Raw genomic sequence first — 14,258 nt, 5'->3', positions numbered from 1 at the left:
GTGAGTTGATTAAAATAGTATTCAATTGAGACATTGATTGAGAAATTCTCTCTTTCTTGGTAGGATGTGTGTTTTATGAATGAAATGCAGTATCTACATTCCAAATATAATGGCCTAGGCACTTGAACATTTAGAACTTTTAAATATCTGAGGCAGAAAGTAAAATTTGAAATATACTGGAAAGAAAGCAGATTTTGATATTGTTTATCTGCATACTTATTGCTGCTTTGATCCAGCAAGAATTTAAGGTGGGAATTTTACTTTTGAACCAGACCTTTGTATAGTCATGTCAAGTAGAATAATTTATTACAGTAAATTTTAAAATGGGAATAAACAATAGAAATTTAATTCGTTTTCCCTTTATATACTTAGGAATCAATATAAAGTATGTTTTATACTAAATTAGAATGTTGATGGAAACAGCTGATTTGTTGAGGTGGATAGAACATAAAGGTCATTGTCTTGATCACAATTATAAAAATAATTTTATGAAGTCAGAATCCCCAAAGCAGTTCACTCAGCTGCAGGAGAAGCAAAATATCAAGAAAGTTGAGAAAAGGTTTCAGTATATAACATGGCCCAGAAGAAATATATAATTTATATTTGTAATCTCTTGTTTTTCATCCTTCTTGCTTTTGTTTTTTGTGGGTTTTTGTTTTCAAGAACTAAAAAGCACTTCTTTTCTTTCTTTTTTTGAAACAGAGACGCGCTTTGTCACCCAGGCTGGGGTGCTATGGTGCGATAGTAGTTCACTGCAGCCTTGAACTTCTGGATTCAAGCAATCCTCTCACCTTAGCCTCCTGAGTAGCTGGGACTACAGGCATGCGTGCACCACCACACCCGGCTAATTTTTTTTAAAAAAATTTTCTTTAGAGGTGGGATCTTTGTTGTCCAGGCTGGTTTTGAACTCCTGACCTCAAGCAGTCCCACCACCTTGTCCTCCCAAAGTGCTGGGATTATAGGCACCCAGGCTGGAGTACAGTGACATAATCATGGTTCACTGCTGCCTTGATTTCCCAGGCTCAGGGGATCCTCCCACCTCAGCCCCCCAGTAGCTGGGACTACAGGCATGTGCCACCATGCCCAGCTAATTTTTTGTATTTTTTGTAGAAACTGGGTTTTGCCACATTCCCCAGGCTGGTCTCGAACTCCTGAGCTTAAGCGATCTGCCTATCTCTGCCTCCCAAAGTGGTGGGATTATAGGCGTGAGCCACCGCGCCTGGCCTTAACAGTGGCACTGTTTACCCCACTGACTATCTGGGTTGATTTAGCTGATACATCCTGTTGGACACCCTCTTCTTCCTTCACGGCTTGATGTGTGTACTGTTGCATGTCTTTAAAAGAGACAGCCTTATAAAATAGAGAGGGGTCATTCTTTAATTAAGGTTATGTAAGAAGCTCTAGAACTCTGGTATTCCTGTTAATAATGCTAGCTCTTCTTCTCAAAGAGGTATTTTATTGTTGCACTCTGAAACAATGAATATGCTATTTGGTAATTCATCTATTAATCAGAAAAGCTAAAGTCTTAGTCATTATTTCAAATAAAGCTCATTTCATGTAGTTACTCTCTCCTTTCTAGCCATACTTCCCTGCCCAAACATGGATGCCAGAAGTGGGGTTTGTGTGCTTGGGATTTCTGGTTTTATTCCTGTGTTCACTTATAAGCCAGTACTGCAAAACCAATACCCCTTTATGTACCTAGGTTTCCACAGAAGAGTTCTGTGCACTCAAAGCTCAACTGTGTGTTGTCCAAATGTGCTAAGATACTATCTTAGCTGTTGCTGATCTATTTTTAATATTTTGCAACATTGATTTAGGACATATATAGACAAATAGTAGAATTACAAGAGATAATTGTGATCTTCTAGTGTGGGGATCAGCAAACATTTTCTGTAAAGAATAGCACAATAAATATTTTAGGCTCATAAGTCATATGTTCTCTGCTGCAACTACTCAACTTTGCCATCGTAGCATGACAACAGCCATATATCATGCTTATATCAGTGGATATGGCTGTTTTAATAAAACTTTGCTGACGAAAACAGGCAGTGGGCCAGATCTGGCCTAAGGGCTATAATTTACCAATCCCTGTTGTAGATTATTTTCCTCATTTCACAGATGGAAGAACTTCATTTTAGAAGTTAAAGTAGTTTTGTTAATGCCACATGCCATTAGGGAGTCAGGACTAGAATCCAAGTCTCCTGATATCCAGGTTTAGAGCTAGTTCTTCACATTTATTGTTAGGCTTTTTATGTGTAATAGATAAAATATTAACTTCCTTTTTTATAGTTCTGGAGTAAGGGCAATTGTTACAAGTGTAAATTAAATCACCCACTAAAGTTTTGTTAATTCTACTTTGTTACCAACATTCTAGATACAATGTTACGGACTAAAGAAAGTGATGCCTGAACTTTGCTCATTCCATTGTACCACAGTCCTTTAGAATCTTCACATGAATTCAGTAGATTGTTTTTTATTCTTAGATGCTCCCAAAACACACACATGCTCATGTACGCACACACATCCAGCAGGAATGTGTTCATATATTCACCAGAAGTTAGAATGCTCACTATTAATAGTAGCCCTAATTGAAAACTACCTGAATGCCTATCAACAGTAGAATGGACAGGCCAGGCACAGTGACTCATACCTGTAATCCCAGCACTTTGGGAGGCCAAGGCTGGCGGATCACTTGAGGTCAGGAGTTCGAGACCAGCTTGGCCAACGTGGGGAAACCCTGTCTCTACTAAAAAAAATACAAAAATTAGCCAGGTGTGGTGGCACATGCCTGTAGTCCCAGCTACTCAGGAGGCTGAGGCAGGAGAATCATTGAACCTGGGTGGTGGAGGCTGCAGGGAGCCAAGATGGCGCTACTGCACTCCAGCCTGGGTGACAGAGCAAGACTCCATCTCAAAAAGAAAAGAAAAGAAAAAAGAAAAGAAAACAGTAGAATGGACAATGAATTGGGATGTAATGACACAATGATATACTACATAGCAGTGAGGATTAATGTTCTACAACTCTACACAACAGTATATTGAGCAAAATAAGCCAGGTGGAACAGCGGACAGACTATCTGGTTAGAAGTTAGGCTACCTTGGTGGTAGGTGATTCTAAAAGAGAGGCAAATAGGGGCATCTGGGGTGCGATTATACTCTCTTTCATGACCTCAATAGTGTTTGAGTATTTTCACTTTGGAAAATTAATTCAGCTGTGTACATGTGCACATGTATATATCCACATGTATCCGTATGTGTGCTTTTCTGTCAGGATTTTATATGTAAATAAAAGTTGAACTATTGTCAGTAATGTTACCTGCCATTAGAGCACCTTTCATGTGCTAATGTGATGCTAAGCACACTGCCCCAATGGATCATAGACCGGTTTATCTGAAATGAGCAAACTAGAGTCCAGACTACCTCGCCCAGTCACTCAGCAAAGTCTAGACTAAGTCAGGACTAGAGCCTACAGCTCCTCGGTTCCCTGACCTCTACTGCTGGCCATGCAAAAACACATCCAGTTTTGTGGTTTTTGATGAGGTGACGCTTGAAGAATGAAATAGCAAAAAGCAAAAGCATATACACCAGAATCTTCCCAACAAAATTGCCACAGCCTTCCATTCCTCTGTCCAGCAGTCTTCCTGGGACCACACCTTGAGAGGCAGTGCTGGAAAGGAAGACATATTTATTTCTCCCTCCCTGACCCTAGTTTATTTAAACAGAGTCTCCTACTGTGCTTTTGTCTGATGTCTGCGGCCACTTTCATACCAGAAGTGAAGATGTTTATGATTATTTTAAGAAATGAGAGCTTATTTTGAGAGAAGAGTAGAAATTCCAGGAATTATTCTTTTTTGTTTGTTTTTCTTAGCTAACGTAGGAAATGTGTTTTTTTTTTTGTTTTTTTTTTTAATTGAGACAGCGTCTCACTCTGTTGCCCAGGATGGAGTGCAGTGGCACAATCTTGGCTCACTGCAGCCTCCGCCTCTGGGGCTCAAGCGATCCTCCTACTTCAGCCTCCCGAGTAACTGTGACCACAGGCTCGTGCCACCACACCCAGCTGATTTTTTGCACTTTTGGTGGAGATGGGGTTTTGCCATCTGGTCTTGAACTCTTGAGCTCAAGCCATCTGCCTCCCTCAGCCTCCCAAAATGCTGGGATTACAGGCATGAGCGACCACACCAGGCTGGAAATGTGTTTTAACCCTGGCTATTAGCGCTTCCTGCAACTTTTTTTTTCTTTTTAAGTCTGTTTAGTGAAACAGTTTCCCGGAGATCTCTCCGAGGTCTCTCTTAGGTCTCCTCTAAGATTCTCCGAATCTTCCCTGAATTTGCCTGAGGTTGAGCAGGGTGGAGACAGCAGGTGGTAGCAGCGGCAAAAGATGTTAAACTTAAAGAGAGTAAGTTTCAAGTTTGTAAATAAAGCCCAGTACAAATAAAGATGGTAATGTGGACAAAAGGTCAGGTTATATTTTGAAACTCTAAATCTTTAACATGGTCATTCTTTATCAAACATCCATTTAACAAAAATTTATTATGTGTCAGATGCTGTGCTCTGTGTTTCTCCTCTTTTTCATTGGGGCTTAATTTCCTTTTTACGAAGCCCCTGCGGTAGTAGCAAATGTTATTTAAAGCATTGTGATTGCATGAGGTCATGGAGTAGTCCATATATGCAGAACCCTGGTCCTCCTGTACAGTGAGTATTTGCTGACTCATCTGTATGTCCTTTTCCTGGTTCCTGTTTAGGTCCCCAAGCAAGAACTATTCTTATGCAATCAAGTTTACCACAGGCTCAGCTGGCTTCAATATGGTAAGGAGTGAAAAGTTCTTTGGTTTGGATAAAGTGAAAACTTGCTTAGATTGGTGTGGCCTCATGGGTTCTAGATTAATACCGTTTTTTATGGGGGAATATGTAGAATTTGCTTAATTTCAATGAGTTGTAATGATTGCCTGCTTTATAATACTGTTTCCGCTCTCGATTTTGAAAAATACAAAAGCAGGTTAATACAATGAATTCTCAAGGAGTGAGAATACAACTTAACAATTCTCAACTCGTGACCAGTCTTGGCTCTCCCTTTCTTTGATTTTTTTTTTTTTTTTTTTTTGGAGACAGAGTTTCACTCTTGTTGCCCAGGCTGCAGTGCAGTGGCGCCATCTCGGCTCACCGCAACCTCCGCCTCCCGGGTTCAAGTGATTCTCCTGCCTCAGCCTCCTGAGTAGCTGGGATTACACGCATGCGCCACCATGCCTGGCTAATTTTGTATTTTTAGTAGGACAGGGTATCTCCATGTTGGTCAGGCTGGTCTTGAACTCCCAACCTCAGGTGATCCACTTGCCTCAGCCTCCCAAAGTGCTGGAATTACAGGCGTGAGCGTCCGTGCCCAGCCTGTTTGATTATTTTAAGCCAAATCTTAGTTATTATATAATTTCTACTGCAAATATTTTAGCTTGTATCTTCAAAAGAGAAGGATTTTCCTTTTTTCATTTATTATTATTATTATTATTTTTGAGATGGAGTCTTGCTCTTTCATCGAGACTGGAGTGCAGTGGTGCCATCTTGGCTCACTGCAACCTCCACTTCCCAGGTTCAACCTATTCTCCTGCCTCAGCCTCCTTAGTAGCTGGGATTACAGGCATAAACCCCCACGCTTGGCTAATTTTTGTATTTGTAGTAGAGACAGGGTTTTGCCATGTTGGCCAGGCTGGTCTTGAGCTCCTGACCTTAGGTGATCTGCCCACCTCAGCCTCCCAAAATGCTGAGATTACGGGGGTGAGCCACTGTGCCTGACCAATTTTCTTTTTAGCATAGTCATAATACCAATAGCTCACCTAAATTTTTTAGTAGTCATCCTAATCATTAAATTAATCAGGTAGTGTTCAAATTCCTTAGATTGCCTCAAAACATTTTTATAGTTGATTTGTTCAAATCAGGACTGAAATAAGCCTATATTTTGCAATACTTGATTGTTCCATCTTTTATGTCTCCTTTAATCTATAAATTTCCCCTTGTCTTGTTCTCTACTTCTTTTCCCAAGTTCCCCAGGCCACCCCCCAACCAAAAACAAAAAACAAAAAACAAAAAAACTCCGTTAAAAACAAACCAGATCGTTCGTCCTGTAGTTTCTTAATGGCTTAACTTTTGAAGATTGCATCACTGTGGGATTGTCTTAATTTGTTTCTGTATTTCCTGTAAATTGGTAATTAGATCTAGAGCAAAGTTTCTCAACCCCAGCACTATTGACATTTTGGGCCCGATAAATCTTTGTTGTTGGGGTATGCCCTGTATAGTGTAGGATGTTCAGTAGCATTGCTGGCCACTACTCACTAGATGCTAGATGCCAGTAGCATGAGCTCCACACCCAGCATGACAATCAGAAATGTCTCCAGACTTTGATAGATGTGCCTTGGGGTACAAAATCTTCCCTGGTTGAGAACTGCGGATCAGATTTTATTTTTTTGTTTTTGTTTTTGTTGTTTTGTTTTTGATAACACTGTGCCAGAGAGGTCTCTGTGTACTTTCCTCAAGAGGCACTTAATGTCTCTATTGTGTAATGATTTTGAATAGCTATCCATGAGCATTGCCTGGGTCCTACAGGCTTCCTTAAATTTAAATGTTAACTAGAATGGTTTCTTAAGAAATATGCGTATCATAGCTATATGTTGGTGATTGTCCCTGGAAAATAAACCTTGTCTACAAGGCTCACTGCAAAGTTCGTGATTTTCTTGCAGGCCACATTGATAGGGTTGTTTGACAAATGATCAAGCTCTAATGCAGCTCCCTTTGCCCTTCTCTTCCCTTCTCTTTTGTATGAAAGAGCTTGCCTTTGGCGGTAGACTAGACCAGTTAATAAATATCTTATATCTTTGACACACCCAGAACTCTTTAAATCTGGGTATTGAACAGTATCCTAGGGCCCCCTGAAATATAAACTTAAGATCTAACATTAATGGAGGTTGGTTGACAATTTATTAGGTTGTTCTCATGATACCAGATTATGTTGAAATATTTATTTTAAATTTCTCATTTATAACTTATCCTATTTGAGAAAAATGTTTGAGGCTTCTTCTGTTAGAACGTTGTATTCTGCTACTACACACTAAAAAAGATATTTTAATTAAATGCTTATAATCATAATTTAGGTAAGTGTGGTGAAAAAACAAGAATTTCAGCCACCTTCTAACTGGTTTACCTAGGACTGGCTAATTGTGAGACACAAAAAGGAAAAGAGAATAAAGAGCGAGCAGGGGTTTCATTTTATTTCATTTGCATTTCTTTTTAAAGCTGGATGTCTTGCATATGGGAAGGGCAAAACTAGAGGAACAGAAAAGAGATCAGCAGTTGCCAGGGGATGGGGGCAAAGGAGGGAGTTGCTACAAACAGATGTGGAATTTTAGGTAGAGCTGATACTATTCTGTATGTTGTGGTTCATGTTTGTCAAAACTCTCAGACTTATACTCTAGAAGGTGTTCATTCTACTTTATGGAAATTATAACAAAAAAAGTTTATAGCACCTAAGGAAATTTCAGAATTAAGAAGGTTTCTTAATTTTTGGCATTGGCAAAGCCAGTTTCCCATTGCATTTGTCCTGTTGACATTCTAGTGAACAGATGTGTTGTCATGTATCTTCTTTTGATGGTCCAGAAATTGTTTAGTAAAATCACATTCTTGGACTTGCTAGGAAAATGTTTGCTGTAATTAGCTACTTGGGCAAGTTCATTACAAAGAATGATGGAGTCATTATGAAGAATGATGGAGATTGAATCCTGAGATTGAGGAAGAGGAAACACATTGACTCTGTGGCTGGAGTTCATAAAGATCCACCATGTAGGCCTAGATTAAGGGGTGGCCATCTCTGCCCAGTGGGCTGAATTTGGCCTGCATCTGTTTTTGTGAAGAAAGTTTTTATTGTACAAATAGCCATGCCCATTCATTTATATGTTGTCTATGGCTACTTTCCTGCCAAAATGACAGAATTCAGTATGATAGGGATTGTGTGTCTTATAAACCATAAAATATTTACTACCTGACCCTTTACTGATAGTTTGTCATTTCCTGGTCTAGAGTAGAACATTTAAATATAGAGCTGGGTGTGGTGGCTTATGCCTATAATCCCAGCAATTTGGTAGGCTCACTGGAGGCTAGGACAGATCAAGACCAGCCTGGGCAACACAGTGAGACCCCCATCTCTACAAAATATTTTAAAAATTAGCTAGGCATGGTGGCACACACCTTGTAATCTCACTATTTGGGGGCTGAGGCCGGAGGATCACTTAAGCCCAGAAAGGCTGTAGTGAACTGTGAACATGACTGCAGTGAGGCTGCAGTGAGCTGTGATCATGACTGCAGTGAGGCTGCAATGAGCTGTGATCATGACTGCAGTGAGGCTGCAGTGAGCTGTGATCATGACTGCAGTGAGGCTGCAGTAAACTATGATCATGTCATTGCACATCAGCCTGGGTAACAGGGTGAGAGCTCATCTGTTAAAAAAGATATATGGAATATGAGTGTGTTATATTTTAAATATGCAAAGGTTGGGAAAGAGTATCATTATAATCATAGCATTTGTTGAATGAGGAACACTGTCCCAACTACTTGTAATTTTATCTTTGCAACAGTATAAAATAGGTACTATTTTGACAAAATGAGGGACAAAGAGACTCAGTTGGCCTGTGGTCAATAAGAAAACATAACTTTTAAATCACTCATGAATAGTAAAAAACATGAATTTTTATGAAACCGGATTACAGTTAACTTTTTGTCGAACAGGAATCTTTCTGACATTGATCAAGATGGAAAACTTACAGCAGAAGAATTTATCCTGGCAATGCACCTCATTGATGTAGCTATGTCTGGCCAACCACTGCCACCTGTCCTGCCTCCAGAATACATTCCACCTTCTTTTAGGTAAGGAACATGGGCTCTGATCAGGAATTGTATGCAGAGTATGTGAATTCCAAACTTGGCTTTATTGACTATGTGTCTTACCTGATTTTCATCCCTGACAAGGAAACTAAGTATCCGTGAATTCTAGAGACTCTTATCTAGGTCTATGTTAATCTTGGGCCCATTCTGTTCTTCAAAGTACTTGTAGTATATTAGTGAAACAATGAAGTAAAATATCAAAAGATTGGTGATTTTGTACCAACATATGTCATCAGTGCTTACCAGAAATTTTCACAACAGATGCCAGCAGCAAAAGAGAAACTGCATGAGCCTGTGCATAGAGAAGAAACCAAGGAGATCACACTTGTGAATTCCACACATTTCAGTGGTAACAAGAGCTGCTAGCAATGTAGAAATTGTAATCAGGAAGACGATTAAAGAAAATTACCCTGGACTGAAAGACAGTCTCAGTAAAGATGTCAAGAGAGTCACCTGAGGTCCAGTATTATGACTGGCATCCTCATTTACATCCATGCATGCATGCACACGCTGTCCAGGACAGCTCTGTCTCCTGGCTTTGAACATAAAAACTGAATATGAGATCTTACAAGTACAAAGGAGAATGAAAGAAAGATTAGGATTTCTGTCCTGAGTCCTCAAACTGCAGGAAGGACCAGGGCAAAATCACCTTTAAATGAAGAGAAATAGAGCCATTACTGTCAGCACACACATGGTACAGGAGCAAGCTGAGGAAACTGTGACTATGTAGGAAGCAACAGGTAGCTGAGGCACTTTGCCTGTGAAATCCCACAACTGCAACGTTGGAAGCTGATAATAAATGCATAAAAAGGATTGGGAGACCGTTTAAACACAGCAAAGTTAAAAGTGTAAAGTGGGCCGGGTGGTGCGGTGGCTCACGCCTGTAATCCCAGCACTTTGGGAGGCCGAGGCGGGTGGATCACCTGAGGTCAGGAGTTCAAGATCAGCTTGGCCAACATGGTGAAACCCCGTCTCTACTAAAAATACAAAAATTAGCCGGGCGTGGTGGCAGGCGCCTGTAATCCCAGCTACTCGGGAGGCTGTGGCAGTAGAATCACTTGAACCCGGGAGGCGGAGGTTGCAGTGAGCCGAGATTGCACCACTGCACTCCAGCCTGGGGGACAAGAGTGAGACTTCGTCTCAAAAAATAAAATAAAATAAATAAATAAAAGTGTAAAGTGGAAGAAATTAGTAAACAAAGTGATTTGCTTTATGAACTATAAAGTATAGACATTGCATGTGTTTCTTAGGGGGTGAAATGGAGAGACTGGAAAGGGAAGAGAGATGCTCCCAGTGAGCCGAGCTGCTGATCTTCCCTTGGAGGAATTTAAGGTCACTTGAGAGGGCAATGGAAATAGCAGCTCCCACTTAGTGCTCACCATGTCCCAGGCATTGTTCTTACCACTTTTTTATTATTAACTACTTTCATCCTTTGGAATTGTTTCAATTTTGGTGGTGATTCTTAAACAAGCTTGGTACTCAGAGTCTGATGACATTCAAATATTCATTAAAAAACTCTTTGTAAATAGAGAAGACCAAATCTTTATATTTTCCTTACTATAAATGAAATTTGCTCCATGGTATGGTAAAATCTTTAAAAATTCTTCTTCATAGCTTGTCCAACTCCACCCAGACAGCTCTGTGTGAATCTGTTTTTCTTTTTTCCCACAATTGCAGAAGAGTTCGATCTGGCAGTGGTGTATCTGTCATAAGCTCAACATCTGTAGATCAGAGGCTACCAGAGGAACCAGTTTTAGAAGATGAACAACAACAATTAGAAAAGAAATTACCTGGTAAGGCAGCCTTTGTATTGAGTTAAATCATTTAGATTAAACGAAATTAGAGATTTCTTATCTCTAAGACAAAGATAGAGGTAAACATAAATTTAGTTTTTGACATTTTTGCCTTGTAACTTAACTGACCTTAGTCAGAGATAATTGTTAATTAAGCTTGTGGATTTGGGTCTGGATAGAGAAATAAGAACATTATGCACTCTGCTAATGCACCGTTGTTCTAACTTGTAACTTGAAATCTGATTATAAACTGCTAAACAAAAATTATGTAAATGTTATCCATAGAACATACAGCACTAAAAATTGATGAGTATTAAGGTGATTGCTTAATACCACCAGTGCAGAAATAGAAAGTCAAATCATCTACTGTTATTTTCTCATGTTGTTATAAGAGAATTGGAAACTCCTTAATTGCAGGAACCTATTTTAAATTTAATGTGAACCTATTTTATTTTATTTATTTTGTTTTTTGAGATGGAGTCTCACTATCTTACCCAGGCAGGAGTGCAGTGGCGCAATCTAGGCTCACTGCAACCTCCGCCTCCCAGGTTCAAGCGATTCTCCTGCCTCAGCCTCTGGAGTAGTTGGGACTACAGGCACGTGCACCATGCCCGGCTAATTTTTGTATTTTTAGTAGAGACAGGGTTTCACCTTGTTGACCAGGCTGATCTTGAACTCCTGACCTCAAGTGATCCACCTACCTCAGCCTCCCAAAGTGCTGGGATTATAGATGTGAGTCACTGCACCCAGCCTGAACCTATTTTAAATAATCCTCATTTACAATGATAAATCCATCTTACTATTAAAATATTCTAAGGTGGCTATGAATTATTAATGATGAGATGATAATGATACTAAGAAGCAAATGAAATTATGGAGTCTTTTATGATAAATACTTTGTCGGTGTCATTTTGCTGCATTTAAGATGCTCAGCAGTTAATTGGTCTGGTCAGAACACTAGCTGTCCCAGTTTGTTGTCTAAACTAAATTGCCTTTTGTTCACTGATGAAATACTATTGGAAATATTTTATGTGCAAGGCTGCACGTTGAGCAAAGAATCTAAATGTTAATACATGGTTCATACTCTCTAGAAACTTTAAAATATATTAGAGGATTTAAGACATCCATATAAGCAATCACTTAAGCAGTATGTGAGTGGGATAAATTCCTGGAGAGTATTATAGATGCAAAACAGACCTCACTTATGGTTGGTTGGTGTAGACTGGGGAAGATATGAGGAATTAAGTGTCTGTGGAAGAGGTCACAGTTGAGTTGAGAGTTGAAGATAAATAAGGTCACCACAAGTGGAAGTGAGAATAGTTGTTTTGATAACAATGAGAATGAAATTTCAATGGCAGATAAGGACAGGAATGCTTGGAATGCAGAATTTTCTTTTTCTGTTTTTAGTAGACATTCATTTAAAATTTTGAACAGGAAGCAACATTATCAGAGATTTCATTTGTGCATTCATTCCTTCAACAGCCATTTATTATATGCCTCCTATGTACTAGGAATATTGCCAGATGCTGGAATTAAAAAGATGTATAGAGACTTGGAGAGTTTTTTAAATTGAGATGAGATTCACATAATACAAAATGTACAGTTCAGTGGCTGTCTTAGTCTGCTTGGACTGCCATAACAAAATAGCATAGACAGGGTGGCTTGAACAGTGGGAATTTTATCTCTCGCCGTTCTGGAGGCTGGAAGTCCGAGATCACAGTGTGCAGATTTGGTTCCCAGTGAGGGCCCTCTTCGCGGCATGCAGACAGCAGCCTTCACATTTTTTGCTCACATGGGATTTCCTTGTTTTGTGCATGCAGCGGGAGACAGACCTCTCTTCTCTCTCTTTTCTCTATCTCTGTCCCTGCCCTTTTTTTTTTTTTTTTTTGAGACGGTGTTTCGTTCTTGTTGCCCAGGCTGGAGTGCAATGGCGTAATCTCAGCTCACTGCAGCCTCTGCCTCCTGGGTTCTAGCAATTCTCCTGCCTCAACCTCCCAAGTAGCTAGGACTACAGGCATGCACCACCACACCCAGCTAATTTTGTATTTTTAGTAGAGACGGGGGTTTCACCATGTTGGTCAGGCTGGTCTGGAACTGACCTTAGGTGATCCACTGGCCTCGGCCTCCCAAAAAGTGTTGGGATTACAGGTGTGAGCCACTGCGCTCGGCGGTCCCCGTCTTTTTATAAGGATATTAATTTCCCATAAGGGCCCCACTCTTAACGGCTAATTTTTTTTTGTTTTATTTTGTTTTTGAGATGGAGTTTTGCTCTTGTTGCCCAGGCTGGAGTGCAGTGGCGCGATCTTGGCTCACCGCAACCCCCGCCTCCCGGGTTCAAGTGATTCTTCTGCCTCAGCCTCCCGAGTAGCTGGGACTACAGGCATGTGCCACCACGCCCAGCTAATTTTTTATTTTTAGTAGAGATAGGGTTTCTCCATGTTGGTCAGGCTGGTCTCGAACTCCTGACCGCTGGTGATCTGCCTGCCTCAGCCTCCCAAAGTGCTGGGATTACAGGCGTGAGCCACCGTGCCTGGCCAGCTAATCTAATCTTAACCTTCCAGAGGCTCCATCTCCAAATATCACATTAGGGTAATTAGGGCTTAAACGTGTGGATTTTGGTGAGGTGACACAAACATTCACTTCCTAGCAATGACATTTAGTGCATTCACAGTGTCTTGCAGCCACAACCTCTCTTGTCCCAAGATACTTTCCTCACCTCAAAACAAAACTCCATATCACTCCCTCCAGCCCCTGGCAACCACCAATCTGCTTTCTGGTTCTTGGGATTTACCTTTTGTGGATATTTCATATAAATGGAATCATATATGACTGTTTATGACCGACATCTTTCACTTGGCACAATATTTTTGAGATTCATCCACCTTGCAGCATGTATCATTACATCATCCCTTTTTGTGGTAGGGGGACTTTGAATTTTTTTTTTTTTTTGAGACGGAGTCTGCTCTTGTCACCCAGGCTGGAGTGCAGTGGTGCAATCTTGTCTCGCTGCAACCTCTGCCTCCCAGCTTTAAGCGATTCTCCTGTCTCAGCCTCCCAAGTAGCTGGGATTATAGGTGCCTGCCACCACACCCGGCTAATTTTTTTGTATTTTTAGTAGAGACTGGGTTTCACCGTGTTGGCCAGGCTGGTATGGAACTCCTGATCTCAAGTGGTCCGCCCACCTCAGCCTCCCAAAGTGCTGGGATTACAGGTGGACCCACTGCGCCCAACCAGGACTTTGAATTTTAAGATATCAGAGTAGAGGATACCATCTCCTCTGAAATCACCAAAGGTGAGCAAGAAAACCAAAATATACTTGCCCGCTTTCATCTCTAATCGCTGACTACAGTATGTGAAGGAAGTCTGTCTAAAGCAGTGAAGTCCAAACAGGAATGTGGGAAGAAGCCAAAGAAGGATGCTCACAGCTGCAGATCTCAAGGCAGAGTGAGAAGCGATGGTTCTTAGATAGACGTGGACCAGGGACTGGCATGCTGCACAGGGTGGCACTGAGCGCTCCCCTGGCTGGCGTTGGTACCAAGGAGGATTA

General features: G+C 40.7%; 1 protein-coding gene across 10 annotated transcripts in view; it reads left to right on the top strand.

The window, feature by feature from the left end:
- Positions 1–14,258, top strand: part of ITSN1 (intersectin 1) — a 257,076-nt gene that overhangs the window by 115,393 nt on the left and 127,425 nt on the right. For all 10 annotated transcript variants that reach the window (XM_032175654.2, XM_032175652.2, XM_032175655.2 and 7 more), the window contains exons 9-11: positions 4,742–4,805; positions 8,763–8,900; positions 10,596–10,711. In XM_032175654.2, coding sequence (XP_032031545.1) covers positions 4,742–4,805; positions 8,763–8,900; positions 10,596–10,711 — 318 coding nt within the window. The remainder of the gene's footprint in view (positions 1–4,741; positions 4,806–8,762; positions 8,901–10,595; positions 10,712–14,258) is intronic.

This window comes from Hylobates moloch, unplaced genomic scaffold, assembly GCF_009828535.3.
Source record: "Hylobates moloch isolate HMO894 unplaced genomic scaffold, HMol_V3 SCAFFOLD_14, whole genome shotgun sequence".
In the NCBI taxonomy this organism is placed as follows: Eukaryota; Metazoa; Chordata; class Mammalia; order Primates; family Hylobatidae; genus Hylobates; species Hylobates moloch.
This window is presented reverse-complemented; position numbering and strand designations above follow the sequence as displayed.